Source organism: Alternaria rosae (assembly GCF_020736505.1).
Source record: "Alternaria rosae strain MPI-PUGE-AT-0040 chromosome Unknown BKA58scaffold_2, whole genome shotgun sequence".
NCBI classification, from domain to species: Eukaryota; Fungi; Ascomycota; class Dothideomycetes; order Pleosporales; family Pleosporaceae; genus Alternaria; species Alternaria rosae.
The window spans coordinates 1293316-1318992 of NW_025763571.1; the positions used below are offsets into that span (position 1 = coordinate 1293316).

Below are 25677 nucleotides of genomic sequence, written 5' to 3' on the forward strand. Positions count from 1 at the left end.
AACGTAGGCGCTAGGGTTTTTGGTTTCTTCCTTGAATGAAGTGCAAGAATTAATCAATGCTGTATTCTGATTGATGGGCGGCCTACTACAGGCTACCGATGATCTAAAGGTTTGGAGGTGCACACAGGCTGCCACCTTGCTCATGGATGTTGCCCTCATATGATGGGCCTGAGACTCTTTCAGATTACAGAATCGGTTGCAATTCGCGTCGTGGCACGGCGAGGATTGGGTACTGTTATGACCTTTGGCCGTTGCCTAGGTACCCTATTGAGGGTCGGCTTCTTGGCTCGGGTCGGATGCGAGAAGATGCGTGCAAGCAAGGCTGATCAGGCTTAGAAAGCGCGTTGTCTGTCAGCTGAGAAGCTTCGTCGATCTGGCCACTGGAAAAGAAAGCAGTACCTTGGTAGTGAAGCGGGCCGAGCTGCAACGAGCAATTGAGTTTCAGCTTATCGCATATACTTTCTGGCGTGCAGCCTCCTAACATAAACCCATGGCCAGACAACTTGCGTAGGAAATGGCATGGGTCTATCTACTGTTCTCATTTCAATGTCTAGCGACAGCAACGCGGGCCCAGGTCGTGCTTTCTCGATGCTCTGTTCATGAACGCCTGGTCCGTGCAGGCTAGTCTGGGTGAAGTCCAATGGAGCGACTCTCTGGCCCTCGCCTTGGATTCCTAGATCAATCTTGAGTCACCCAAGTTCCAAGTAACTTCACACTATTCATCGTCCTTTGATGGCTCATCATGGCTGTTTCAGGGACGCATGCGATCGAGGCAGCCCAGCAAGGGTCAGCACGCGGGGAGCTCCGATCGACGTTCCTGCCCCGCCGACTAGACTACTTGCAGCGACAAACGGTCCGTGCTAAGCGGGGTTGCATATCTGGGGAAGGAGAGCTACAGACGTGACGCGGTGCTTGGGCACGAGACTATAGTAGCTACCCCTCTCAGCTGAGACAGCTTCGCTCCTTCCTACTACTCTCTCCTCCAACAACTTCATGCTCACTTCAACAATCTACTCAATCCATTTCAATTCACATCCTACTTCAAAACATTCACAATGAGTGCAATCGCTGACAGCACCGATGGCCCTGTCGAGCAGGTCAAGGTGCTGTTTGCCCTGTTCCCGGGCTACAACACGCTCGACGTGGCAGGTCCGCTTGAGGTCCTCAGTCGCTCTCTCCAGGACTCCAAGGACAAGTGTAAGTCAAGAAGCTCGGTCAATTAACTGGTTGTTGACACTCCACAGCTAGCAAGGCCTTCAACTGCCAATTTGTCGGCACTGCGGCTGCCATGACGTCCGTCCAGGGTCTCACCATCAAAGCGGACATGGACTACGATGTAAGCATACCAGTGAGCAGCAAAGAACCTGCGCTGACATCCATCTCAGGACGCCAACGACGAACTCGAGGACTTTGACGTCGTCATTGTCCCCGGTGGTGAGGGTGTCTTTGAGGTCCTCAAGAACAAGTCCGAGCCTCTCGGCCTCCTCACCAAGTACGTCGAGCTCCAGGAGAAGAGTCCCAGCAAAGAACGCACCATCCTCGCCATCGACGTCGGTGCCCTGCTCCTCGCTCAGCAGGGTATGCTCGAGGGTCTTGCCGCTACAACCCATCCAGACTACTACGTCCGTCTCGAGACCATCTGTCAAGATGCGGCTAGACGCGACATGTCGGAGCGTACAGACGTCATGGAGGAGCGGTACGTTGTCAACAACGCCCGCTTCGACCTAGGCGAGAACCCCGACGACAACCCGTAAGTAGGCTTTGAGTTGACTGGCATGCATCGCTCACCATTGCAGATACATCATCAAGAAGTCGCGTGAGCCGCCGAGCGCTCCCGAGGGCACCAACATGGGCCATGCTCGTAGGAAGTCGATCGCTCGTAAGGGCAGCAATGCTTGGCGCGACTCTCGCCGCCGCGAATCCATCGCTCGACGTGCTTCCATGCCCCTGGGCGGTATGCGCGTCATCACCACTGGCGGTGTGACTGCTGGGCTCGATGCCAGTCTGTACTTGGTGGGTTCTTTGGCGTCTCACGACTCGGCTCTGGAGGTCGCTCGTGCTATGCAGTATTCTTGGGTCAAGGGCGTTACGGTCGATGCGATCGATGTTTGAGCTACGGCTCCCGCGCGACAAGCGGAGGCGTTTACGAGGGAAGGGTTGAACGGAGATCTGACAAGGTCATCTGGAACATGTCGGGAATCATAGAGATTTACCACGACGAATCATGTGAGGATTCATTCGAGAGTATGTAAAGAATCAAGAAATTCTACAAGAGCTTTTCGGGGGTGTGAGGTGTCGTTGTGAGATGTTGCCGTGCCGATGCGAAGCTCAGGCGTCTCCACAAGCTCCACAACAGGCGGGCAACCGTTCTTCCGTTCTTTACCTCACCGATTCCTACGGGACTTGCATCGCAACTTGCGCAGTCGTCAGTCTTATCTGCATTGGCTTATTCACGATCTTCGTCATGACGCGGCTGTCATCTCGAATGGACGATTGCGCGGCAGGACCGGTCCATCTCGGCCAGCTTTCCACAGCTGTCGCAGCACAGGAAATTCCATCCGCACTGCTGATTTGAGTGTCCACCACTTCCGTGCATCAAGTGCATACTCCACAAGAAACAGAATCATGTTCAAGTGTAAGACTTGTTAGACTACTGACGCATATGCAGTAATAGCCGTCTCATGTGGAAGCATGCGAGCCATTGAACGTCGATATGCAGTCTCGTCACAGTAATCGACGGAGTTTATCCACGGGCGTAACATGTTGAACTTGGCGTCTGGAAGCGTTCAAACGCAGCAAACTCTACTCTCCATCTCATCGACTTTGACATAGCGCAGGGCCAGCTCGATGTTAGGCCAATCCCTGAAATATGCCTATCACGCTGTCCACACTATTCCTGCGGATCCTTCAACGTTATGCTGGCAACGGAAAGACTTCCCCTTCGATGTTGCTCTCTTCCAAACCCTGCGGGCACTGCTTAGATGTCGTCTCCAAGCTCACTGTGCCCCGTCTGACTGAGTCTTGGAACGCTGGACCACTTTCGGCTGAGCCACCATCATTCATCGCTTGCCCACATGAAGGCTCCGACGCTTGTATTGGCTTAGCATTATACACGTTCTCTTCAGAGCGAGCTTCTGGCTATACTAGGCCTGTGTCTCGGTTTGCATGAGGTCTTCTGGCGCGCTTATATGGTCCTGGGCCTATCATCTCCATTGCTTGCCTGTTGCCAAGCTGGTTCTGGGCGTGATCCTACGATAATTCAGCAGACAGGCGCAGCACGAACAATTGCTTAGCTACAAGCGTCGCCAAATGTGTAATGCTACCATCAGGTCTCGTTCCCCGTTGGGTGAAGTGACGGATTTCCCGCCCCCACATGAGGTAAGCAGCAGCCGAAGCGCTTCGTCCCGAACCAATCGCGGAACATGTGATGTCAAGACTGGTGCATGAAGATGGACCTTTCTTAGAAGCAAAGTCTTTATTACCCAGGTCGTCTCGGTCTTTCATCAGTTTTCTGCTATGATCGTCTGCTTGTTGAGTCGGAGTCTTACATAAGAAATCGCCCTGTAAGGATATCGTGCCTTCTTTGAACTATCCATGCCTCTCATCTGGAATGACTGACCAAACAACGCATTGACATACCAGCTCGAGCCAGTAGGAGCGACAAGATACTACCGCTTACCAGGAGACACGGTGAGGGCCACCCAGGCAGGACGAGCAGAAAGATTACGACTACGCCGCGGAGCACACTGCGGCTGCTGAACGACCGGACCTATCATACGAAACATACGAAACATACAGGACGCCTATAGACGACAACGACGAGGATAGTGATCAACAGAGGTTGGAAAAGATAGCCAACGGAAAACCCATAAATACCCCTCGACATCCTATTCTTACCTCTCAGAATGACAACACGCAATCTAAACGGCAATTGGATTGACACTCTCCGACGACAATACGTCTACGACCTGAAGGACGAGTCTCCCCATCCCATCAAATACCTTCTTTACAACCCACACAAGAAGCAAGACTTGTACTTTGTTATCCCCGAAAAGATAGAAGAGCCACAACTACGACGCTCGCTTGTCAAGTACCACCTATCTACCAAGGGTACATCAGTCGTCGAGTGGGAGAACGAGCACATCAAAGTCATCTACCACCCTCGATACGCAAAAGAGCTACGTGAAGCCGCCCAATCAACCAACACAGAAGATACCCAGAACGAATTGCCTACCCAAGAACAGCAAACATGAAGTTCACCCTCGCCACCGCTCTGATACTCCTCGCTCCGGCACTCATCAAAGCCTGGAAGTTCGAGGTCTTCGAAGAAGACTGCATCACTTCCACTGACTTCAACGAGGGGGACGACGATGTAGAGTGTGAGGATACGGCGGAACCGCACGGCTGTTTCCGCATCTCTGAAATGGGTAGCTGCGAGATCTTTTTCCATGCGGATGCTGATGAGTGTGAGGATGGTGAGGTTACCATGTCGTACACTGCTACGGACCAGGATCGCGACATCCAGCCTGACTTCGAGTGGAACAACTGGAGCGTTCAGTGCTAGACCCGAAGACGAATTACCATCATGGTGGATTGAAAGCTGAGGTGTGTTTGGTCCGGTGGACTGTCCAATCGCTATATACTTTACCTAGGTATTTTCTTGTCTCTTTGAAGTATCGCTGTGATAGCATGCCAATCGTTAGATACATACTACAATCGAAACTGTACAGATCAAGAGAGTTTGCATAAGTGCCGTACTATCATTCTGTAAGCTACTCAGCACAGGGCAAGGGGTGTGAAGACGAAGCCGTCGGGTTGTTGCGCTGGACTAGATTGCGGCCAGGATGACCACACCAACCAGGACTACTTGAGCTACTTTCAATTGTTGGGAGTGAAAAGGAGAAGCCATCAGTGAACTTCATGCGCCATGCGAAGTATATACACTTCAACATCACCTGGGCTCCGACGCCGCTCGAGGCCTCCGTGGTATCTTCACCTATGCCGTGATCAACAGATCCCAGAACCTGCCCGATTAGGAAGTTCATTTCTACGCTAGCCATCCAAGCAGTGGCCAATCATAGCCATGGAGTGACAAACCCGCCTAAACTTTCCTTCCTCTGCACGCGTCTTCCCCAACGCAACCGCCATGTCTTGGCCACGACGAACCTAGGCAAGCCACAAATGTCGCAACACATGCGCATGATGATTGGACAATGTGTATCCATCACGTCTTCTTCGCGAATGGAGTGTCTTGGCTTCTGTGCGTCTGTCTGTGCATGATGCGCGCCCAGCATCAATTTCTCTGGAGGATATAAGCGTCTCTTCCTCAACACAACTGCCCACATCACGATCACACGCATGAACTGACCATTACTACCAATGCCACTCCAATCGCTCATAAGTTCGCTCCGGCGGCGCAGTCATCGCGCCGCACCTCCACCAGCCCATCTACAAGCCAATACCGAGAAGATTCAATGGCGTCTCGTCGAAGTGTTTACTCGCATGTGGGATCTGGGCTTCACTGCCTTTGGAGGACCACCGGTGCATTTCCAGATTCTGCATCGGAGGTTTGTCGAGGGAGTAGGGTTCCAAGGTGGGAGCAAGTGGTTGGATGAACAGACTGTAAGTAATTTGAAGATGGTTATTTGGAGGTACTAGGGCTTTGGTACTATGGAGTTGTGTCGCAAGAAAGAGCTAGGAATTCTCCTTGAGACCGGATGAGAAGATGAAGAGATATACCACTCATAACCAAATCGACCACAGGAACCAACACAGCTAACACCCCAAACCTCAGTATCAAGAATTGTTCGCAATCTGTCAAGCGCTCCCCGGCCCCGCCTCTACCAAGATGTGCTTCTGCATCGCCCTCCTCCACGCGGGTATCGTATCCGCCATCTTCGCCTTCCTCCTCTGGAGTCTCCCCGGCGCAATCGGCATGTACGGCCTTTCGCTCGGCGTGCAAAAGATGCCCGAACGCCTGCCTCCCATCGTGTACGCCCTGCTCTCCGGTCTCAACGCCAGTACCGTCGGCATCGTCGCACTAGCTGCTGTTCAGCTAGCCGAGAAAGCTATCAAAGACCGGGTAACACGTATCTTGGTCATTTTCGGTGCGTGTGCGGGGTTGTGTTATAATGCAATTTGGTTTTTCCCTGTGTTGATTGTTATTGGTGGTTTGACGACGGTGGTGTGGGACATTTGGCTGGGTCGGCGCGTAGGTAAGATGAGAGCCGCGTATCAGGCTAAGAGGAAGAGAGCGAGGAACGAACAGGGTGATGCGGAAGACGTTCAGGCTACCACGCAGACCATACCTGTTGAGCTTCAGCGGCCGGAAGCTGTGAAGAGGAGGGTGGGAACGGGCAGCTCGACTGATCGTATTGTGCCTGAGCGGGAAGAGGCGGGCCAGAGTCACGCTGGAGAACATTCGATTGTTGATGATGTGACTGCGACGAATGAGCCTGTGGCTGATGTGAGGACGCACAATATCTCTGTGAAGGTTGGCGTGTCGCTCATCATGGGGTTCCTCGTCTCCTTCATCGTCGTCATGGTTATCCGTGGCACCGTCTCTAGCACCCGGCCCTTCGATGTTTTCTCTAATATGTGAGTCCCCCGTCTACCTACCCGGTCCTCCCCTTCCAATCTCACACCGCACAGGTATCTAGCCGGTACCATAATCTTCGGCGGCGGCCCCGTAGTGATTCCCCTCCTCCGCTCCTACGTCGTAGATCCTGGCTGGGTATCCCCCCGAGACTTTCTCCTCGGTCTCGCCATCATCCAAGCCTTCCCTGGCCCCAACTTTAACTTCGCCGTATACCTCGGTGCCTTGGCTATCGCCTCGGCTCCTACGTATATGCCTACCATCGTGGGAGCTCTCCTGGGGTTCATTGGCATCTTCTTCCCTGGTATTGTGCTCGCAGTCGGTGTGCAGTCTATCTGGCAGGGTATGCGCACCAAGGCTTGGGTGGCTAGTCTGCTAAGAGGCATTAATGCGACTGCCGTGGGACTAGTGTTCACAGCTGTGTATAGGCTTTGGGAGATTGGTTATTTGACTCCGGAGAGCAGTGATGGGAGGAGTCTGGCGGATGAGCCGTGGTGGGTTGTTGTTGCCGCTTTGGCATATGCGGAGACTGCTTGGTTTGGTGTGCCGCCCGCCGTGGCGATTATTATAGGCGCCGTTTTGGGGCTGGGCTGGTATGGGGCTGTTGGCCAGTAGGAGACCTGCTCATTGAAACTTCACGCCGATCGCCATATGATTACAGTAGGGAGGTTAAGATAGAATGTGTGTGTGTTTTTGTTGTTTGGACTATCTATTGTACAAATGCTAGATAAGAATCATACCAAAGGGAATGATTAGGGGAGATACAACCCGATAAAAGGACCTCGACCCACCATCAAGTACGAAAATCTAGGAAATGCCGGCCCCAATATCCGGGCGAAAAGAAGTATCAGCAAGCAAGCCAGTGTTATACGCCCTTAGTACCAAAGCCTTGACCATCTAGTAGTCAATAAATGCCAGTCGAAACGCCATGGTATGCCGTAAAAACTCCGAAGGAAAACAGTAGTAGCGCAAAGAGACATCGTGATCTCCATCAAGGCATGAGTCACCCTATCAGACGACCACTGTCTCGCCTAGTTGTAGTATGTCCCATTCGGCGCGGACGTGGACGTGTTCGGGTCGTTGATCTTTCCACCGCCGTTGTGAATGATTGGTGGGTTCTTGTATGTTTTGCTCCGTGACGAGCTACCGGAGTTTGTGTATAGGCTGGATGAGGCGGCAGAGTAGGCTGCAAATATGTTAGAGTCATGTCTTTGGGGTGATCTGATAGGAGTTGACAACATACATGTGGAAGATGTCGAGGGACGAGATGCGTAGGCACCCTTGTTCTGGCCGTAGGAGCCGTAAGATGAGCTTGACGACATGGTTGATTGGTGTTGAGGGTGTTGGAGGCGTTGAGTAGCCAGTCGTGATTCGAGAGGATCAGATGAGTGATCGGCGTGTGTTGTGTGATAGACGGTAATAGAGTTGTATCGGGTGTATACGAGACGACAAGGGCGTTTCGTGATTGTAATCCAAGGTAGACTGTTGACTGAGGACTAACACGAGGACAATTATGACTCTTCTCGAAAGACGTTTGATATGATTGTAGATGATTGATCGATTGACTGATGAAGAGAAGAAAGAAAGCAATCACCCACCTCAACCTACGACTATTTATTCCAGGCAGACAGGTCCTGAGGCCGCCAATCTACAACACTCACCACTCGCACCCGTTGACTGTTCTTTTTCGCCATCGGAGTTCTCCTAACGCTCAATGTAACGCCGTTGCCTGAATAGCTGGGCTAGGCGCGTGGACCAGGTGAATGACTGCGCGATTGCGATGATTCACACGCGTGGCTATGTTCACCTCGGGACAGATCCTTAGGCAGGACACGCGTGTGGAGCGAATCAGCGATTAGGCTGCACTTTCCGTTCACCTTTCGATCTGCCAAGAGGAAGAGTCATCATCGGCGAGTGCGGATTTACCAAAGGAACCAGTTCAATCGGCTTGGACTAAGGTCGGGTCACGGCTAGAAGGGGTCGAGGTGGTGACTCGCATGGCGCAAAGAGCGTACGCGTTGCAGCCATCTTCTCCTGCAAGGCACATCAAGCGGGACGAACCTATGAGAAGGCAGCAGGAAATCTGTCAGAGACGCGTTATCCAGTGACGTGCCTGATACCCCAGGCGACAGCGATGCCTGAAATGGATAATGACAAAGCGGAGAAGACTGGTGAACGAGAAAGTCACCGGTTGACCGAAAGAAGATGGGGTGTGGGGGCTGAGGGCAATGTAGGTGCCTGGAGCCATTGCAGGCAGCATTGCAAAGCACTCACCGCGATGCAACGTTGAAGAGCTCATCGGCGGCGTCCGATAATGGAAAATGTGGGCGTTTCATGAGAAAAAGGGCAGAGATGTCAAGGCAAAAGGCGGTGTTGTGGGATAGAGGAGGAGGCGCAGTGAGAGGGTCCTGGTGCATGGCGGGGTGGATGCGCGGCGGAGGCCATCGATCCGAGTAAGGCTGTTGCAAGGCTGAAGGCCTTTCACGTGGGTGTTCATCCAGCACTGACTCAAAGCGGACAATTGCGTGGCGACTGTACGGCTCTGAATTGCGCAAGTGCGCATATGGTCCAGGTGTTTGCCAGCGCATAGCCGGTGAACTGCTGAAGAAGTCAGGACCGAACTTCTCGCCAACTACGCGGCGCATGCACAGTAAGGTGGGTCGAAGGACATTGTCAATGTTCAGTCTGCCAACGCAGAGTCGGTGAACCATCGGAGGCATAGCACTCTCGACGTGTGACTTGGACTGCTTATCGAGCCCGGCATACACAAGCAGCCAATGAGTCAAAATCATCATCAATTGGTATCGAATGCATTGGGTATCGCTATATCCGCTCCCTCAACCTCCACGCCTAATCATACAATCTCAAAGCACCGTTCAAATCACCAGCAACCACCTTGCTCGACTCCCTAGGATGCCACTGTACTGACAACACAGGCGCATCGCTCGCCGGAATCTTATGGTACATCTTGCACGTCTTCCAGTCCCAGAAGCACAAGAAACCTCCACTGTCACCCGAGCTGATGAACTGCCCGTCGGGACTGATCGCCACGTCTGGTGCATATCCAGCCACATTATGCCCTCTGTAGCTCTTCTTTCGGTTCTGTCGGAAGCGGTCGGTGGAGCTGTAGACGGTAATCTGGTTGTCGGACGATTGGAAGGCAACGTATTTGCCTGAGGGGTGGGGCGAGGAGCGAACCATGGAGAACATGTAGGGTTCGGCGATGAACTTGATAGGTACGGGAATGCCGTATTCCCAGGCGCGCAAGGATTTGTCGTCTGACGTGGTAATGAAGCGGCGGTTCTCGTCGCAGAAGGTGATCGTGTTGACGGGTCCCAGGTGATGGTCGTATTCCTGTACCATCTCTCCGCTTCTTGCGTCGTATTGCAGGATCTTCTTGTCGCTCATACCGGCCAAGAACTCGTGTGGTGTACTGGGGTTGATGCGCACCACATGTGGTGTCTTTCCAGTTGTGAACTTGTTCAGGCATTTTCCTGTCTCCGTATCCCATAGCTTCATGAACCGATCGTAACTAGCCGATATGAATTGTGTGCCGCTGGGGTTGAAGTCAATGTCGACAACCGACTTTGTATGCCCAGAGTATGTTCGCAGGAGCTCGCGTTGATGGTAGACGTCCCATAGCGCAATCTTGGAATCGGCAGAGGCAGAAAGTAGGAGATGCCCGCTGTCAGGCATGAAGCGGACCTGGGTAATCGACTTGGTGTGGTATTTGTAGGTGTGGATCAGTTTCTTCGGTATGAAGTTCTTAGGCTCGTAATCGCCGGTGAGTTTGATATCGAGATCGGTGGGCACATGCATATACGTCCGTCCCTGGTAGTCGTACTGCTGGCTGCCAACGAACTCGCTCGTCTCGCCCTCGGCTTCGGTATCGCGGTAGTCTGTGCCGGCGAGCTTCTTTTGCGCGGGCGCAGCGTTGTCGACGATCTCGTCTTCCTCGTAAACTATTTCCACCTCGACGTCCGACCCGAACTCGTCATCCGAGGCAGCGTCTGGCCTTTCTTCCTCATACTTCGCCCATGGTCCCTTGTATGCGCCAGCGCCAGTCACGACGCTAGAATCGCCCTTGCCTTCTCGCTTTCTTTTCTTCGACCCCGCGCCGCTCTCGATGGCGCGCTGACCCTGGCGAAACGTATGGTCGCTGATGTACGTCTCGGCAGCGAACCCCGTCGGCACCCTGCCCGAGCCTCCGGCGGGCATTCTGGCTGCTGGTGGTATTGGTTGAAGGGTCGCGTAATGTGTGGAAACTGGCGACGATTCCAAAAGCAGGGTCGGCAAGGTTGGGAGAGAATGACGCGGCGTGTCGGATGCGAAGTTGTAGATGGAAGCTTCCCAGCTCACCAGAAAATGTGGGTGACTGCGCACGGACCACGCCCGCCCATGCATTGCGTAGTTACATGTGAAAACTATGGTCCATTTACAGGAGACTAACATAACGCTATCATACCCCATAACTCGTTCAATTCTTCCTGTATGCAGTTCCCATCTCCAGACCTGTCGCTCCAGGTATCCCGCATTATCCTAGACCAAGCAACATGTCCTCCCGGTAGCAATATGCGCACGCGTGGCTCGTTTCCCCGAGCCGGATATCAACTGTATCTATCCATCGTTCTTTAATCGTCTCTGGAGTCGCTAGCCGTAGTTCGCTGTGAGTAGCAAAGCCACGAACACAACTACCAACAAGGCTACCGAGATCCCCACCTAGTGAGACTCGTCGCGGATGAGGGCGACAATCATGCTGTAGAGGTAGAAGAAGAACATGAGCAGATGGAAGCCCAGCTTGATGAAAGACTCCTGTGTGGCCGTTAGCCTATCGCCATATACTCGGTGTACTCTCATCATACCTTCTTGTGCACATTAAGCTTCCTGAAGATCTCCGTTGCGTCCAACAGATGCTGGTTCTCGAAGATCCTGTGACTGTCAGCATTGCCCTTGTTTCTTAGTATCGTCCGACCATGCTACATACTTCTTTCCGTTCCATGCCAACAGAGGCAGATTCAGGATCAACGCAATCCAGTATCCGTTGATGAGGAACAGGAAGGTCAGGAAAGCGTGAACGGCGGCCTCGGGGATGATGTAGGTGTTCAGGCGGTTGCAGAGATCGATGGGATTGATGTAGTCACTGGCGCAAAATTAGCATGTGCCGATCAAGGTACGGGCCGTATCGCGTGGATTGCTACGCCATGGCATTGTATGCCTGGGGCTCACTCACCATTCCAGATCGCTGTACATGATAGTAAAGAAGACTTGTAGGAACAGGTTGACGGCATTTATCAGCACCGCCAACAGGTACAACCATGCTTCACCAGTCATTGTGGGAGTATCGTGTGCTGCGTAGCACGGCTTTGGCGTAGAGAGAGGGTTTAAAATAGACTAGCGATGTCGCCAGTAGACACCTGGATACGAATGGACAGGTGGTCGACAGAGGTTCAGCACTCGGATGCGATCGTGTGTTTGCAGGCTGCCGAGCTAGAACGCGGGAAGCTAGCTCGTGCGCGGGGCCTGGCTAGAGGTTGTGATGACGTGGGTGGGCGGTGGAGTTACACGACGGTGATGCGATGGTGGAATCCTGAGTAATAACGTCGATTGACAAGGTCGCTCAAATTCTGGCGGGCGTTGGGCAGAGATGTTTGGATGACGTTGAGGCGGAGACACGAGTTGCTTCCCTGGACGGCGGGCAGGCACCACTAGCGTCATTCGCTTCGCTTGCAGGTGTGCGTTGAGCGGGCCAACACCGTCCGACCGAAGCTTGACCGAAGGTTAGTGATCTCACAGACGGACGCATTGTTTCGTTTCAACGAAACGAGTTGTGCAGAGCCATGACTGCCAACAACACGAACATCACTACAGACCGCCATCACGAGCATGCCATGGAACCCAGAACAATGTCAAAAGCCTCGTGCTCTTGAACCACGCCATGCGTAGTCTAAGAAAGTATCAAACAGGTACGTTATCCCCAAGTATCCAATCGTCCTCAAGCAGCTGCCTTCGCTTCGCCATTAGCCTCACCGTTTGTAGCCCCCGGCATCTGTACCGGACCACCCGGCGAATCTGGCAGTCTTGCAGTCAAAACCTCCACACCATCCTCTGTCACGAGTAGGGTGTGTTCTGCAGCAAGTCAGTCATGAGCAGTCACATTGACGCATATCTGTAGGGCTTACCAAACTGCGCCGTCAGAGAGCCATCCTGTGTGACACTCGTCCATTCATCTGGCCATGTCTTATCCCTATGCGAACCAACACTAATCATAGGCTCAATGGTGAAGCACATGCCGGGCTTTGCCGATCCAACTGCCTTGTTCTTCGCATAGTGAGGAACGTTGGGTGCGCAATGGAACAGCTGGTTGACGCCGTGCCCGCAGTATGTCCTGATGACGCTGCAGTTCTTGCTCTTTGCGTGCTTCTCGATGACGTTTCCGTATTCACGGAACAATGTGCCTGGCTTGACGATCTCAATGGCCTTTTGTAAGCACTCTCGCGCTGTCTCCGTGACGCGTACAGCATCGGGGTTCGCCAAAGCCTTGTCGCCGACGTAAAACGTCTCGTTCAGATCCGCGTGGAAACCGCCGTGGTAGACGGAAATATCAATGTTCAAAATGTCGCCGTCCTTGAGTACTCGCTGGTCAGGGATACCGTGGCAGATGACCTCGTTTAGCGACGTGCATACGGATTTGGGGAAATGGCAGTAGTTGAGGGGTGATGGGTAAGACTATTGCTGTTAACAAGACTTTCTGATTCCCTATCATTGCCGCTCTTACATCACGCTCAACAGTAGCCTTATGAACCAGCTCGTCGATGTAGTCAGTGGTGACACCAGGCACTGCGGCTCTTCCTGCAATATCCAGAATCTCGCGCCCATACCGACACACCTTGCGCATGGCATCTTGCTCCTCCTTGTTCAAAATTGTGATCTTATTCCTGTTGACAAACACCTGCTCCGAGCGCGGTATGCCATCCTTCGCATAGTCTGGGTGTTTTATGTGCTTCGGGACTTCGCGTCGCGGCGAGAGCGGGTATACGGGTCTGAGGGCTCCGGTGTACGAGTAGGTGGGGAACGGGTTGTAGTGGCCGGTGGCTGGATCCGGGTGAGAAACTACTTTCGGCGTAAAGATACTTTGGAGAATACTACTTTGTGACTTGTGCTCCTTCTTGTGCTCAGCCTAGAGGGCCGTTAGATTGTTTTGTCTGTAGTTTAAGAGCAGTCTCACTATGTACCCAGTTGCGCTTGAAACAATCCTGCGAGCAGAAGTAGTTCTCTTTTCCGAGCTTCTGGCAGTTCGGACATTGAAGCGAGCTCGCATCGTTCTCGCAGTCCTTGCCTGCGCACTTGCGCGGGGCGTCTGTGGCCATCGCGTGCGGTGGTATAGGGCGTGTATAGGGCGTGGTCAAGGCGGAGGTGGCCTGGTTTTCACGTGCACTCTAACGTACAGCGCGCAAGGAACCTAAGTGTGCGAGGCAACGGTTTGCGCACGGAGGAAGTGGTGGATTCCTACTTTCATTCGCACCACTGCATCGTCAAGCCGGAATTCGTTGCAGGGGTCCAGGCCGCCGGCCGCCGATCACCGATTACTAAGTAGCGAACTTGAACCAGAGGTCGCGCTTACCCGTTCCAGTCTTGACGTGCATCATCTGCCCTACTTTGCCATCATATCTGACTCTTTGGATTCCTGGTAATGGTTTGATAATTTTCACCCGTGTCTCGCATTTCCCTTCCTTACAGACCATGTATTTCTACCCTTCTTTCTCTCTTTCCCCTCTTACTCTTCAACTCACACCACGCCGCTTCTGAGCACAGACCAGTGAACCAACCATCTTTTTACTCCATCTTTTTTCACATTACCTCCCTATCACCATGACGCAGAGAGTTGTTGTGGTCGGAGCCGGGCCAGTAGGCTCTTTGGCTGCGCTTTATGCAGCCGTACGTGGGTTTGAAGTAGATGTCTACGAGCTAAGAGCAGGTGAGATAATGATCTGTAAACCATCTAGGTGCTAGCGAGTGCCCTAACGCTAGCCAGATCTTCGAGACCCCAACACCACACCATTAAACTTCTCCAAGTCTATCAACCTTGCTCTATCGGAGCGAGGTATCCACTCCCTTCGCAAGACCGGACTATCCGACCTTGCAGATGCAGTCCTGGCAGAGACATTCCCCATGCATGGTCGCATGATCCATATAAGAAAGAATGGAGAGTATGTTCGACAGCCACAGATCTATGATGCGAGAGGGAGAGTAAGTACAGCATGGCCGCTTGTCGTTGATCCCACGCTAATTAGAGTAGAATTTGTTAGCTATGGACCGAACAGGTCTCAATAAGACCTTGCTTGACCATCTCGAGGCCATGCCTAACGTCAAGCTCATGTTCAATCACAAATTGGTCGGCGCAGACTTCCGGAAGAAGACCGCATGGTTCGAGCATCGTACCAAGTCTCCTGAAGAGCAGGGCGACGAATTCGAAATCAATTTCGATCTCATGATCGGTGCGGACGGTGCACACTCAGCGGTGCGATATCACTTGATGAAGTTTGTCCCCATGTCGTTTCAGCAAGAGTACATCGACAAACTCTGGTGCCAGTTCAACGTTCCAGCCACACCGGACGGCGAATTCAGAATACCTCCAAACTACCTACACATCTGGCCCCAGGACGAATCTATGTTCATCGCTCTCCCAAACCTAGACAAGACGTTCACATCAACGCTTTTCTTGACCAGGGAAGGCTTTGAGCAATTGGACGCGTCTGGAAAAGTAGTCGAGTACTTCAATGAGAGGTTCCCAGGTGTGGTTCCTGATCTCATCACCGAAGACGATCTTCGCAAGCAGTACACATCTAACCAGCACCTACCTTTGATCTCGATCAAATGTACTCCGTATCACTACGGAGATTCTGGTGTTATCTTAGGGGATGCGGCCCATGCTATGGTACCGTTCTACGGCCAAGGAATGAACGCTGGACTGGAAGACGTTCGCGTTCTTTTCGACTTCATCGACAGGTATCCCGACGACCGATCAAAGGCGCTAGATGAATATACCAAGGAGCGCACTCCTGACGCACATACCATCAACGATCTTGCCGACGGTAATTATCGCGAGATGGCAAGCGACGTCAAGAAGCCGCTATATCTACTGCGAAAATGGGTGGAGGAGCAACTCTATATCTACGTTCCGAGCATTGGCTGGGCCACGCAGTATTCACGGGTCACATTCAGCAACATGCGATACTCCGAGGTTCGGCAAGCAGCACAGAGGCAGGCCAAGATCCTCAATGGCGTTGCTGGTCTGGTGTTGGCTTCTGTTGCTGGTACCGCTTTCTGGTTCGCGCGATCTGGTGGCGCACAACACGCGAAAATGGGCATCATGAGGTCGATCTGCGTCGTTGCGCAGAAGTTGCAGAAGCTCACAGAAGGTTGAGCAGTACTGATACCATCATGAACTGAGACTTGTGCCAGAGTTGTAATATCATATGTTCCTACTATACTGTACATCTTCATCTAAACTAACAATCATCATAAGTGCACAGAAAGCGATTTCGCGCAAGTAATAAATGCCAACATTTTCCGCATAACCTCCTCAACTTTTCCAAAATTTTACTCTACCTTCTAGACTTCGATGCCAGCGGCTTCAACACCAGGGTGGAAAGATGTCCAGGCAGAGCTTTGATGGATCGGCAGACACCGCTCTAGTTACATCTTTGTATCAACAAAGCGGGTACCAATCTCGACAACCCCTCGCGATTTATGAAGGTCTCATGGTATGACGGGCTTGGCCGCGCCACACGCGACTAGCCACGTGAACTCCGCGGGGATGTCCTGCCCCACAAGCGAGATGTGGGGAAGCGATTCGGAGTGAGATGCATACAGTGGCGCTCGCTTGCAGTTGCATCCGTCTTCGAAGTGTTACATCTGGGGTACATCCTGTCGGCATGACTCAATATTCCAATAATCTCGCCTACCCATTTCCATGAGCAGTGCTTCTGTCTTCCAGTCTTCTCGGTGCAATCCATCGTCGCGTTTCCTTACATTCTCGATTTCTGCTCAGCCCGGAACATAGGCCTCTTCACAATCGTATTCATGCTTCCCGGGAAGTGGCAACACATCTCCACTTGATTGATACACAAACCCATCTATCTTCACTATACACACTATGCGGGTAAATACACGAACCTCTCACAGCCAACACAACCGCCTCCTTCCTCCACTTGCGACCTTCCAGAAACAGCGTATATTCCGCATTCGCATGGTCACAACCACCAAAGAAAGTTCGATGCTGGCTTGGAGTAGTAATCAAGAGCATTCCTGTGGACGTTGGCCCATATTCCAGAAGCCTTGGAACCTTACACCCGGGTTGCGATGAAGTCAGTCACGCGTGGCAGGAAGGTCTCAACCTGGATAAGCTGGGTGCTATTCTAGTCTATCTTGCACGCGTGTTTGTATATCGCCGCTGTGTACTTTACGCTGTGCGTTCGGAGTGGATGGGATTTCTGCGTGGCACCTTGGCGAGTCTGGATAGGTTTTATTAAGGTATCTTGTTGCTCTGGAACTTTCTTGTGACACGCAAAACATCTTTCACTCTTTTTTTTTACCTCCAAAGCTTGCATACTCTGCGACAACGCTGCTGGTGACTACGCGCAGTTTCACAGATCGACAATTGATCAAGATGCGCTTTACCTACAATCTTGCGGCTCTAGCTGGCCTCGGTGAGTAGCGCAATACAACACAAACAGCGCTTTCAGCTGACACCTCCTAGTTCAAGCGTGGCCTACATCAGAAGCACAACATCTAGTGCCTCGCGCTGTGAGCGTCGTAGACTCGGAAACTGGTTTCACTTTCTCTGAGACCAAGGCGGCAGCAACTCTCTCATCTAACATTATCTACCGTATAGCGCAACCCGCCAACGTGCCAGCGGGACAACCCTACGACATTGTTCTGCAAGTTGTCGCGCCCAACGCTCTCGGTTGGGTTGGTCTCGCATGGGGCGGAAGCATGATCCGCAACCCTCTTACAGTGTCGTATCCCAACGGCCAGAAACCGACCGTATCTTCACGATGGGCCACGTAAGTCACTAAGCCCTAAACCTATCCGCGAATATACTAACAAGTCCTATAGCGGCCACTCCACACCCCAACAATACACCTCAGCAACCTACACGCCCCTCACAACCGGCAACAAGTCCAACAACACGCATTGGCAATTCACCGTAAAATGCACTGGTTGCACAACTTACACCGGTTCCTCCGGCGCTGTGCGCATTGATCCCAGCGGCAGCAAGCGCTTTGGTTTCGCGTGCTCGCAGAGCAAAGTATCCAACCCGTCTTCGACTAGCGCATCAATTCCTGTGCATGATGTGTACAACTACATCACGCACGACTTCAGTGCGGGTGCGAATCAGAACTTTGACGCACTGCTGGCTCGGAATGGGGTTGCGAGTACGGGGGGCGCGGGGAATGCTACGGAGATGATGTAGAAGGGTGAATGCAGAGAGAACGCGGTGGGCTTGAGAGTGGGCTTGTAGATATCGTTGAGGCTTTCGTGGAGTATACATTATAGAAAGTTAGAGTTGTATCTTTCTCCGAAGATGATGAATGCTGCTATGTGCACATGCCTGTGAGCTCTTGCACGCTGAAGCCATGGGGTATTGTATTTCTATCCACGAGAAGATTTGCTTGGTGTAAGGGTCTGTGTAGGGTAGGCACGCGAAGCGTTGAATGAGGCAGTGACTTGATGTAAATCCCAAGTTTGTAAATGAAGAGACAAGATTGGGACTTCGGTATCCACCATGGTTGGAGATAAGCTTGCGGTGCTTCACCAACGATGATAAATCCTTCCAGTCATGAAGAAGCGAAAGATAAGAAGTGGAGAAGTTGAGGAATGTGACCGGTCTCCATTGTTCAGTAGCATCACGAGCATGCTACATTGCCAAAAGCGTGATGTTCGCCACGTTAAAGCGCACTTAGATTCTCCCCTGCGATCTAGAGATTTATACAACGCAATGCCAAACGAGTGCTAAGCTAAAAGCACCACACCTGAATACCCTTCTACCGAAGGACGAATACAACAACGACCGAGTGACACAATCCTTGAGGAGTCGGTGTGGATGAACAGCGTCTATGCCTTGATGGCCATGTCGCCGAGCGGCATCTCTTTGAGCCCTATTTTGTGTATGTCAGCTTCATGGCGCATGAGTGATAGCCGAGTACGTGAAACTTACAGCCATCAACATCCTCGGGAGCTTGTTGCTTCTTCTTGCAAGCATTGTATTGCGCGGGCTGCTGGACGGTGAGACCAGCCTTGGGGCAAGCGGTGTTGAGGTTGCAATTGTTGTCCATGGCCTTTTGCAGGGAGTCGGCTTCCCAACCGAAGACGTAGTCACCATGTGCAGCAGAACCACTAAAGTACGGAGTTAGCAATCCGGTCGTTCGTTGACGTGAAATTTGCATGAAGAAGACAACAAGGCTTACCCGATATTCATACTGTATACGAAGGGGTCGCTGCCATCGGTGGGCCACAAGCTTTTGTCGGCAAATTTGCTGACATCCCACATGAGTTCGTACATGATCTGAGGTAGCTTGACGGGATGTGTAGAGGGGCAAGCGCCGCCACCATTAGCGCCTGAGCCCTGTCCATAAGCGACATGGGCTTGGTGGTCTGGTGAGTCGAGGTTCTTGCCATCCCAGCAGGTGGGGAAGATGATAGTCTGGCGGATGAGCTTGCATTTGGGATCTTTGGGAATGGCGACGGTATCGGAGCCTGAGCAAGGCGCACCACCGACGAAGGTACTCTCGGATGGAGAGGTCCAGCAGCGATGGCAGATGTTGGAGAGCTTAACCTTGCTGTTGTCGGTATTGGTGGCTGAGCCGGCAAGCATACGGAAGCCCTTCTTGAAGGCAGTGGTTTTCCCGCTGGGGATGTAGTAGACGTCGAGACCGCCGTCATTGATGAGCTTTCCTTGTGGTCCACCGTTTCCGATCTTGAGTCAGGGTTAGTGGCTTTCTAAGTTATGGTATTTTTGCTATGAGGTTACATACCTGAGGTACTCGAATGTATCTGAAGTTGAATATAGCAGGTTAGTATGTGTCTCACATGAAGTGCATATAGTACTGTGAGCACTCACGTTCCATTCTTTGCCTTAAAGAACATAACGGCGGTCCAGTAGTTTGACTTGTCCTGAACAAAGCTGCAGGAAGTACACTTGGACAGCTGTGCGATGTCGTTTGAAGGGTCCATCGTGATGTTGAAAGCGTCACCTCCGACAATCTGGTGAAGATGTGGTGTGTACTTGACGCCCGGGTTGACAAGAGGATCTGTTCGTTCGACGACGAGCTGCGAGCAAGCAAATCGCAGCATGTTCTGGGCAGCGGCGTTGCCCGCAAAGGCCGTGGCCGCAGCGAGGAGGGTAGCCCACTGCATCGTGTCTAGTAATGGTGATGTAGTCTTTGACTCTGGAGGATGGACGTGATGCTGGAGGGAATAAGTGATGATGAATCTGGAGGCACAGAATCCGAGGCATCAACCATGCCTCCTAATAACATCTCTTATAACGAGACCGCCGAAGTATTCGCCGGATTAGTGATGTCCACGAGGACAACTGCCGGACCACGGGGAAATCCTGATCGATCATTCCTGCGGAATATGGAGTTAATCTAAACTGGTATGATGATTGGGTTGAAGTGCTTTGCGACCCAAATTGTTCGCCCACTTCGTATGATGAACCAAAAAATGGCGAACTCTGGAATGTGCGCTGGAAAGGTCATTGCAGCTTGTCACGCCCGCCGTCGAATCATGCTGCTGATCTGGCCACCAAGGAGCCCGGAGCTGCGGATGCGGCCTCTGGTTTTGCCGCACAAGATATTATGCCCGTGACATTGGAGGTAAAGCGCCCATATGCTGCATCTTCCAAGGCACTTGGCTTCTACTCATGTGGCGGGTATGATAGCGGTACAGTGAGCGCCGAGCATCTGTCGCAAGCTATAGCCACCGAAGTTAGGAAGATGTTATGGAATTCCTCATGCGAAATCTTCAGAGGAGGCTGCAGAAATTCAGGGGCCGTGTCGAGCACGAGAAGGTGTGAGTCTCATCGCTATCGATATGTACTCGCTATCTAGGTTGAACCATGCCGCTCGCACCCACCCCAAAAGCCTCAAGCGCTGCAGTCTGAGAAGTTTCGAGCGTGGTATGATCATCAGCATCAGCGTCCAAATAACGAAGTCAGCCAACCGCCGTTGGGCCATGCCGCCCACGTGGCACGCACGCTTGAACGCTCTGCAGCTTCAAACCCTTTACAAAGATGGCTTTCAGGTCGCGGTGAGACTGACCGAAATAGAGAAGCATTTGGAACTCCACGCTAATGATATCAAATCGTGTGGGAGGTGCCTTTGGACCTCCATGGTACCCTCAGGCGCTTCGGTAGGACGTTGATGCCATCATATGGCGGTGACGTGTGACGATAGGCTGGAGAGGTTGAGCCTTACCCACAATCATCTGGTATCCGGGTAGAAAATACTATATGCTATGAACTTGTAACATTGCCACGGGCTTTTCATCCCGTTGCAAGCATTTCTAAACAGCACTGGATCGTTTGGGCGGACATTCATCAAAAACGCGAAGCTCTAGGTGTCTGGGGTGTCTTGTATCGAGATCCGTGGCGTGTTGCAGACTTGCCATGGCGTCGTCGGTTCCTAGCAGCGCGTCATCGCCGGTGTGCCAACCTGAGGAGGGATGAGGTCGTCGAAGCAAGGTTTGGCGAAGTCTGCGGGGCGCCCTCGCTTGGCGTTCCCAAGGTTTGCTACGGAGCAGGCACTGACGCTTTCCTGTCGCGTGGAAAATCATCCGCAGACACCACGCTGTTCCTGTTCTGTTCCTGTACTCATCTATCCTTCGTCACACACAAAGCCGAACATGGAACGGTCACCTTTAGCCGCGCCCAATGTGGTCAAGCCTGCATCTACAGTTGTCCCTTGTGAGGAACTTCATATTGCAAGGTGATACGATTGGTGCCGGCTGACGTCGACCCCTTGCTCTCAATAACCGGCATTTCGTCTTTGAGCCACGAGGTTCTTCGTTATGCAAGGCGCATTAAAGTCCGTGTGGGGTATCGCATGGAAAATGCCGATGACAGGGGTTGTGCATCTACAGATATTGCGGCTGAAGTGGGAAGTGACACACTGCATTGTGGGACTTCTGAACATGTGGAAAAGAGGCGTGGCTCTGGATCATATTGCTGATGAATAGAAGGAAAAGGTTGGGCCTCGTTCGGACCCGACATGGCAAGCCTCCTCAACTACGCTACTGTTGCAAGTGGGCCACCTGCCTCTGAACTGGACGGCCCCGGCAGAACAAGAAAACATGTCAAAAGATTGATATCCTCGGACATAGGGAAAGACAATCACCAAGCAATCTTGGCGAGCAAGCCGTTGGGCCAAGTGCGCACACAGTACTTCCTTGACTCATCGAGAACGAGCAAGCCCATACCGAAAGCAGCCGGAAGGAACCAGTGCTCAACCGAGACCGTCCTTGTGTCGATCGTGTCTTGGAGAGCTGGAATGTAACAGAAGATGAAGACGACAACGATAGCGAAGATCATAGCAGGGAAGAGCGACCAGTTTTGAGTAGCCTTGTTGAAGATAGGCGGCTGCTGGAAGATGCTGAGTCTGCGAGTGCGAGTAGCAAGTAGGTTGAATAGTTGCCTGTCGTTAATATTAGCTAGTTTCTCAGTATACTTCCAAGATTATGCTCACATGATCACGAGTGTGACGAAGTAGATACTCGAAGCTTCGTTGGCGACTTCGGTAACGAATTCCGGGTCGTATTGAGGATCGTAGACACCAAACTTCAACCACATCGCCGTGAACGGAACTCCTCTGCGCTGCATCCACCAGAAGCTCATGGTAAAGGCGAGGAAACACTGCAGTAGACCAACAACAAAGTAGGCATGGAAGATGAGCCGAGCGTTGACCAGCCTGTCCTTCTTCGGATTGCGGGGAGGGCGAAGCATCACGTCGGCCTCTGGCTTCTCATATGCAAGCGTGATGGCGGCAGCACAATCGGTAAGACAGCAGATGATGATCTAGACAAAGTCAGCTAACGGACGCAGTGTTTCGAGACCAGATATACTTACCATGAGGAAGGATGACAAGATCTGTGGAATACCAAATGCGACGTTGGTAACGACAGGCCACAGCTCACTGAAGCTACCGGCGGGAAGCAAGTACACGATTGTCTTCTTTAAGTTATCGTAGACCAGGCGACCGTACTGAACAGCCTCGATGATGGCGGCGAATGAATCGAGAAGGACCATATCGGCAGCTTCGATGGCGATATCGGAGCCACTGCCCATAGCGATACCAATGTCGGCAGCCTTGAGCGATGGCGCATCGTTGACACCATCACCTGTCATACCGACGATGTTATCGTGAGCCTGGAACTCCTTGACGATACGAAGCTTCTGCTCAGGCGTCGTCCTAGCGAACACAATCTCCTGGTACTGGCAAAGCTGATCCCATTGCGCCGCGTTCAACGTGATGAGCTCGGGCCCACTCAACACGATTGACTGCTTCGTAGTTCCAATCTTGCCTTCGCGGCCGAGAGCGCTAATGTCATCGACCAAAGCAGAGTTCGAAATGATGCCGCACTCTTCGGCGATCGCCTGAGCAGTGAGCTTGAAGTCACCAGTGACCATGAAGATACGGATCGAAGCTCCCCGAAGAATACGAACGACGTCTGGGATCTCATCACGGGGTGGGTCTACGATACCTACGATGCCGACAAACGTGAGGCCTTCCCGGGCTGCGACCAATACTTCCTTCTCATGGTTGGCGGAGAAGGGTACGATAGTCGGCTTGCGAGCGAGCAGTATGACGCGCTTGCCCTGGCGGGACCAGCTGTCTTTGACGGTGTCGATACGGAGGCGTTGTGCGTCGGTAAGCGGTATCTCTTCACCCTTCTCGTTCAGGATGAGATCGCATCGAGGTAGGAGGATATCGGGGGCTCCCTTGATCATGAGAGTGGCGTTGTTGCTCGTCGGTGTCTGGTTCGCCGGTGTCATCAAGCGAACCATGAACTTGTTCTTGCTGTTGAAAGCAATCTCGAAAACCTTCTTCCAGTCGCGACGCAACTCAGCCACTGACCCAAGAGACTCTGAAAGTCGAAGTATAGCCTGATCAGTTGCATCGCCGTTGATCTTGCGCTCCGCAATGGGAAGATGCATTGTAGCGGCATCGAACTCGCCGGAGTTGCAGAGACCACCAAGCATGCGGACTTGATCCATGATGTTTGTCTTAGCCTTGGAGAGTACGGAGAGGTTCTGTTCGGATCGAAAGACTGCCATCATATCACGCGCCGCATCCGTAGTGTACTCTTCGCCTGCTGCATAGATGTCCGTGACCACCATTTTGTTCTTCGTCAATGTTCCGGTCTTGTCGGAACAGATGACCGAAACGGAACCAAGTGTCTCAACGGTCTTGAGGGACTTGCAAAGGATCTTGTTCTTGCGCATGATATTCGCAACGATGGTCAGACTCGTGGTAAGTGCGATCGGCAAGCCTTCGGGAATGACTAGAGGAAGGAGACGTTAGCAAATGTGTAACAGAAAGAATATGCTGGGTAGTCCATACATGCAACAGCGCACGAGACGCAACTGACGATAAGAAGGGGTACGTCAATCCAAGTAGGGTGAGATTTCCTCAGCCATGCAGCCCTGGGATGCGTAAGTACAAATCCTTCAACTCATACATAGCCAAGCATAGGCATGTTGCTCGAGACCAGCCACAAACGTACCAAAGAACAACGATGAGGATAACGACGCATGTGATGAATAGTGAGATAATGAGCACAAAGCGCAGGATCTCCTTCTGAAGAGGTGTCATGCCAGTCTTTGGATCCGAGGTAAGCTTTGCGATACGACCGAAGATAGTATTGTCGCCAGTTGCAACGCAGACACCAAGACAGGCGCCGGAGATGCAATGGGTGCCTTGTAAACCAATGTTGTTGGTCTCGAGATAGTTGTCTTCTGTTGCTTCGATGGTAGCTGCGACAGGTTCAGACTCGCCTGGCGGACGTTAGACCTCATGCTCAGGTTGTGTGTGTGCGTACTACCTACCAGTAAGGATTGCGCGATCGAACATGGAATCGCTAGATATGTCGACAAATCGAACATCGGCGGGTAGCTTGTTGCCCTGCTTGATGACGATAATGTCGCCAGGCACCAGGTCCAAGGCCGAGATGCTAGCATGCGACCCGTTGCGCACGACAATGCATTGATCGGGCAGCATCGTTCCAATGGATGCCATCACTCTGCTCGTGGACCAGTCTTGCCATGCATTGAAGGCAGCTTGGATGAGCCAAACAGCGATCAGTACACAGGCAAGCGCCAGGTTTGCAACCGCTGGCGGTTTACCGAGAGGCTTCCATGCGACAAACACCAAGATACCAGCAACCACGAGGATGCTACCAAAACCACCAAAGAAGTAGCCTATTATCTTCTTGAGTAGCCCTGATGGGGGAGGTGTCATCTTGTTCTGGCCGTGTTCGCTAATGCGACGCTTGGCCTGATCGTCGGAAAGGCCCTGGTCGATGTCGACGGAGAGGCGGCGACACAGCTCATGGACGGCGAGTGTATGCCATTCGAGGTCCGCCAGATCTGTAGAGCGGGCATTAGTACACGTTGCCTCAACTTCTCTTCAATAGACTCACCAACGGCGGCCTTCTCCTTCGCTCTCTTCACCTCGTCCTGTTTCTTGTATTGATCCTCGTCGATCTCGATGGAAAGAGTACGGTCTGAATGTTCGTATCAGGAGTCAGTGAATGTCTCATAAGCAAGTCATATGGGGCAGCTACTCACAGGTGATGGGGAGTGCAGTCTCTGGCTGTACAGTGCGCGCTCCTCCGGCACTGCGGATGGAAAGACTGCCCACACTTGATCGTCGCGACAGGTTGCGCTCATGGCGACGTTCGTGGGTAGCATATCCATCTTCTTCGTCGGGAAGGCGTAGCTCTCCAAAACGGACGCGAGGAGCGACCTTTTCTTCCTGGTCCATGTGCGAACCTGTGGAAAACACAGATCGATACTGCGGGAA

General features: G+C 52.3%; 12 protein-coding genes across 12 annotated transcripts; 6 read left to right on the plus strand and 6 right to left on the minus strand.

Moving 5' to 3' along the window:
* Nucleotides 1–1055: 1055 nt before the first annotated feature.
* BKA58DRAFT_398062 (class I glutamine amidotransferase-like protein) lies at nucleotides 1056–2112 on the plus strand (the record flags this gene model as incomplete). Its single annotated transcript, XM_046171466.1, has 4 exons — nucleotides 1056–1197; nucleotides 1245–1336; nucleotides 1386–1750; nucleotides 1797–2112. The coding sequence occupies 4 exons, from the start codon at nucleotides 1056–1058 to the stop codon at nucleotides 2110–2112; spliced, it is 915 nt and encodes a 304-aa protein (XP_046028798.1).
* Nucleotides 2113–3705: 1593 nt separating this feature from the next.
* On the plus strand, nucleotides 3706–4351 carry BKA58DRAFT_86330 (uncharacterized protein). Its single transcript, XM_046176067.1, has one exon. It carries the CDS (start codon nucleotides 3906–3908, stop codon nucleotides 4251–4253), a length of 348 nt encoding a protein of 115 aa, XP_046028799.1. The 5' UTR covers nucleotides 3706–3905; the 3' UTR covers nucleotides 4254–4351.
* Nucleotides 4352–5156: 805 nt separating this feature from the next.
* BKA58DRAFT_376276 (chromate ion transporter-like protein) lies at nucleotides 5157–7284 on the plus strand. Its single transcript, XM_046169504.1, has 3 exons — nucleotides 5157–5622; nucleotides 5795–6597; nucleotides 6652–7284. The coding sequence occupies exons 1-3, from the start codon at nucleotides 5380–5382 to the stop codon at nucleotides 7208–7210; spliced, it is 1605 nt and encodes a 534-aa protein (XP_046028800.1). The 5' UTR covers nucleotides 5157–5379; the 3' UTR covers nucleotides 7211–7284.
* On the minus strand, nucleotides 7268–8334 carry BKA58DRAFT_86391 (uncharacterized protein). Its single transcript, XM_046176069.1, has 2 exons — nucleotides 7839–8334; nucleotides 7268–7781 (listed from the first exon to the last, which is right to left on the minus strand). The coding sequence occupies exons 1-2, from the start codon at nucleotides 7915–7917 to the stop codon at nucleotides 7627–7629; spliced, it is 234 nt and encodes a 77-aa protein (XP_046028801.1). The 5' UTR covers nucleotides 7918–8334; the 3' UTR covers nucleotides 7268–7626.
* A 1111-nt stretch (nucleotides 8335–9445) lies between these two features.
* On the minus strand, nucleotides 9446–10813 carry BKA58DRAFT_408659 (transcriptional repressor rco-1; the record flags this gene model as incomplete). The annotated part of the gene is made up of 1 exon (XM_046172103.1): nucleotides 9446–10813. The coding sequence occupies one exon, from the start codon at nucleotides 10811–10813 to the stop codon at nucleotides 9446–9448; it is 1368 nt and encodes a 455-aa protein (XP_046028802.1).
* A 376-nt stretch (nucleotides 10814–11189) lies between these two features.
* BKA58DRAFT_86355 (ER-derived vesicles protein-like protein ERV14) lies at nucleotides 11190–12011 on the minus strand. The gene is made up of 4 exons (XM_046176068.1): nucleotides 11826–12011; nucleotides 11580–11735; nucleotides 11458–11524; nucleotides 11190–11407 (listed from the first exon to the last, which is right to left on the minus strand). Exons 1-4 carry the CDS (start codon nucleotides 11924–11926, stop codon nucleotides 11315–11317), a joined length of 417 nt encoding a protein of 138 aa, XP_046028803.1. The 5' UTR covers nucleotides 11927–12011; the 3' UTR covers nucleotides 11190–11314.
* A 236-nt stretch (nucleotides 12012–12247) lies between these two features.
* On the minus strand, nucleotides 12248–14113 carry BKA58DRAFT_376283 (methionine aminopeptidase 1A). Its single transcript, XM_046169505.1, has 4 exons — nucleotides 13828–14113; nucleotides 13371–13772; nucleotides 12775–13321; nucleotides 12248–12721 (listed from the first exon to the last, which is right to left on the minus strand). The coding sequence occupies exons 1-4, from the start codon at nucleotides 13960–13962 to the stop codon at nucleotides 12588–12590; spliced, it is 1218 nt and encodes a 405-aa protein (XP_046028804.1). The 5' UTR covers nucleotides 13963–14113; the 3' UTR covers nucleotides 12248–12587.
* A 64-nt stretch (nucleotides 14114–14177) lies between these two features.
* BKA58DRAFT_86404 (kynurenine 3-monooxygenase) lies at nucleotides 14178–16275 on the plus strand. Its single transcript, XM_046176070.1, has 3 exons — nucleotides 14178–14570; nucleotides 14628–14842; nucleotides 14892–16275. The coding sequence occupies exons 1-3, from the start codon at nucleotides 14465–14467 to the stop codon at nucleotides 16017–16019; spliced, it is 1449 nt and encodes a 482-aa protein (XP_046028805.1). The 5' UTR covers nucleotides 14178–14464; the 3' UTR covers nucleotides 16020–16275.
* A 989-nt stretch (nucleotides 16276–17264) lies between these two features.
* BKA58DRAFT_465710 (uncharacterized protein) lies at nucleotides 17265–18237 on the plus strand (the record flags this gene model as incomplete). The annotated part of the gene is made up of 3 exons (XM_046174971.1): nucleotides 17265–17304; nucleotides 17355–17661; nucleotides 17714–18237. 3 exons carry the CDS (start codon nucleotides 17265–17267, stop codon nucleotides 18069–18071), a joined length of 705 nt encoding a protein of 234 aa, XP_046028806.1. The 3' UTR covers nucleotides 18072–18237.
* A 361-nt stretch (nucleotides 18238–18598) lies between these two features.
* Nucleotides 18599–20014, minus strand: BKA58DRAFT_417585 (uncharacterized protein; the record flags this gene model as incomplete). Its single annotated transcript, XM_046172638.1, has 5 exons — nucleotides 18599–18756; nucleotides 18816–18994; nucleotides 19066–19574; nucleotides 19633–19651; nucleotides 19719–20014. 5 exons carry the CDS (start codon nucleotides 20012–20014, stop codon nucleotides 18713–18715), a joined length of 1047 nt encoding a protein of 348 aa, XP_046028807.1. The 3' UTR covers nucleotides 18599–18712.
* Nucleotides 20015–20457: 443 nt separating this feature from the next.
* On the plus strand, nucleotides 20458–21782 carry BKA58DRAFT_417586 (uncharacterized protein; the record flags this gene model as incomplete). Its single annotated transcript, XM_046172639.1, has 3 exons — nucleotides 20458–20669; nucleotides 20710–21010; nucleotides 21055–21782. The coding sequence occupies 3 exons, from the start codon at nucleotides 20458–20460 to the stop codon at nucleotides 21565–21567; spliced, it is 1026 nt and encodes a 341-aa protein (XP_046028808.1). The 3' UTR covers nucleotides 21568–21782.
* A 207-nt stretch (nucleotides 21783–21989) lies between these two features.
* Nucleotides 21990–25638, minus strand: BKA58DRAFT_307877 (uncharacterized protein; the record flags this gene model as incomplete). The annotated part of the gene is made up of 8 exons (XM_046167180.1): nucleotides 21990–22290; nucleotides 22342–22670; nucleotides 22722–24157; nucleotides 24217–24299; nucleotides 24380–24650; nucleotides 24702–25241; nucleotides 25295–25378; nucleotides 25443–25638. The coding sequence occupies 8 exons, from the start codon at nucleotides 25636–25638 to the stop codon at nucleotides 21990–21992; spliced, it is 3240 nt and encodes a 1079-aa protein (XP_046028809.1).
* Nucleotides 25639–25677: the final 39 nt, after the last annotated feature.

Bases quoted from the DNA above. Each gene is read 5' to 3' on its own strand.
- BKA58DRAFT_376276 (XM_046169504.1), top strand. From the start codon at position 5,380: ATGCCACTCCAATCGCTCATAAGTTCGCTCCGGCGGCGCAGTCATCGC. The intron at 5,623-5,794 runs GTAAGTAATTTG...CCCAAACCTCAG, and splicing joins AGTGGTTGGATGAACAGACT to TATCAAGAATTGTTCGCAAT. The intron at 6,598-6,651 runs GTGAGTCCCCCG...CACACCGCACAG, and splicing joins TTCGATGTTTTCTCTAATAT to GTATCTAGCCGGTACCATAA.
- BKA58DRAFT_86404 (XM_046176070.1), top strand. From the start codon at position 14,465: ATGACGCAGAGAGTTGTTGTGGTCGGAGCCGGGCCAGTAGGCTCTTTG. The intron at 14,571-14,627 runs GTGAGATAATGA...AACGCTAGCCAG, and splicing joins TGTCTACGAGCTAAGAGCAG to ATCTTCGAGACCCCAACACC. The intron at 14,843-14,891 runs GTAAGTACAGCA...TAATTAGAGTAG, and splicing joins TCTATGATGCGAGAGGGAGA to AATTTGTTAGCTATGGACCG.
- BKA58DRAFT_376283 (XM_046169505.1), bottom strand. From the start codon at position 13,962: ATGGCCACAGACGCCCCGCGCAAGTGCGCAGGCAAGGACTGCGAGAAC. The intron at 13,322-13,370 runs GTAAGAGCGGCA...TAACAGCAATAG, and splicing joins AGGCTACTGTTGAGCGTGAT to TCTTACCCATCACCCCTCAA. The intron at 12,722-12,774 runs GTAAGCCCTACA...GACTTGCTGCAG, and splicing joins CTCTCTGACGGCGCAGTTTG to AACACACCCTACTCGTGACA.
- BKA58DRAFT_86330 (XM_046176067.1), top strand. From the start codon at position 3,906: ATGACAACACGCAATCTAAACGGCAATTGGATTGACACTCTCCGACGA.
- BKA58DRAFT_86355 (XM_046176068.1), bottom strand. From the start codon at position 11,926: ATGACTGGTGAAGCATGGTTGTACCTGTTGGCGGTGCTGATAAATGCC. The intron at 11,736-11,825 runs GTGAGTGAGCCC...ATTTTGCGCCAG, and splicing joins ATGTACAGCGATCTGGAATG to TGACTACATCAATCCCATCG. The intron at 11,408-11,457 runs GTATGATGAGAG...ACGGCCACACAG, and splicing joins AGCTTAATGTGCACAAGAAG to GAGTCTTTCATCAAGCTGGG.
- BKA58DRAFT_86391 (XM_046176069.1), bottom strand. From the start codon at position 7,917: ATGTCGTCAAGCTCATCTTACGGCTCCTACGGCCAGAACAAGGGTGCC. The intron at 7,782-7,838 runs GTATGTTGTCAA...ACATATTTGCAG, and splicing joins TCCCTCGACATCTTCCACAT to CCTACTCTGCCGCCTCATCC.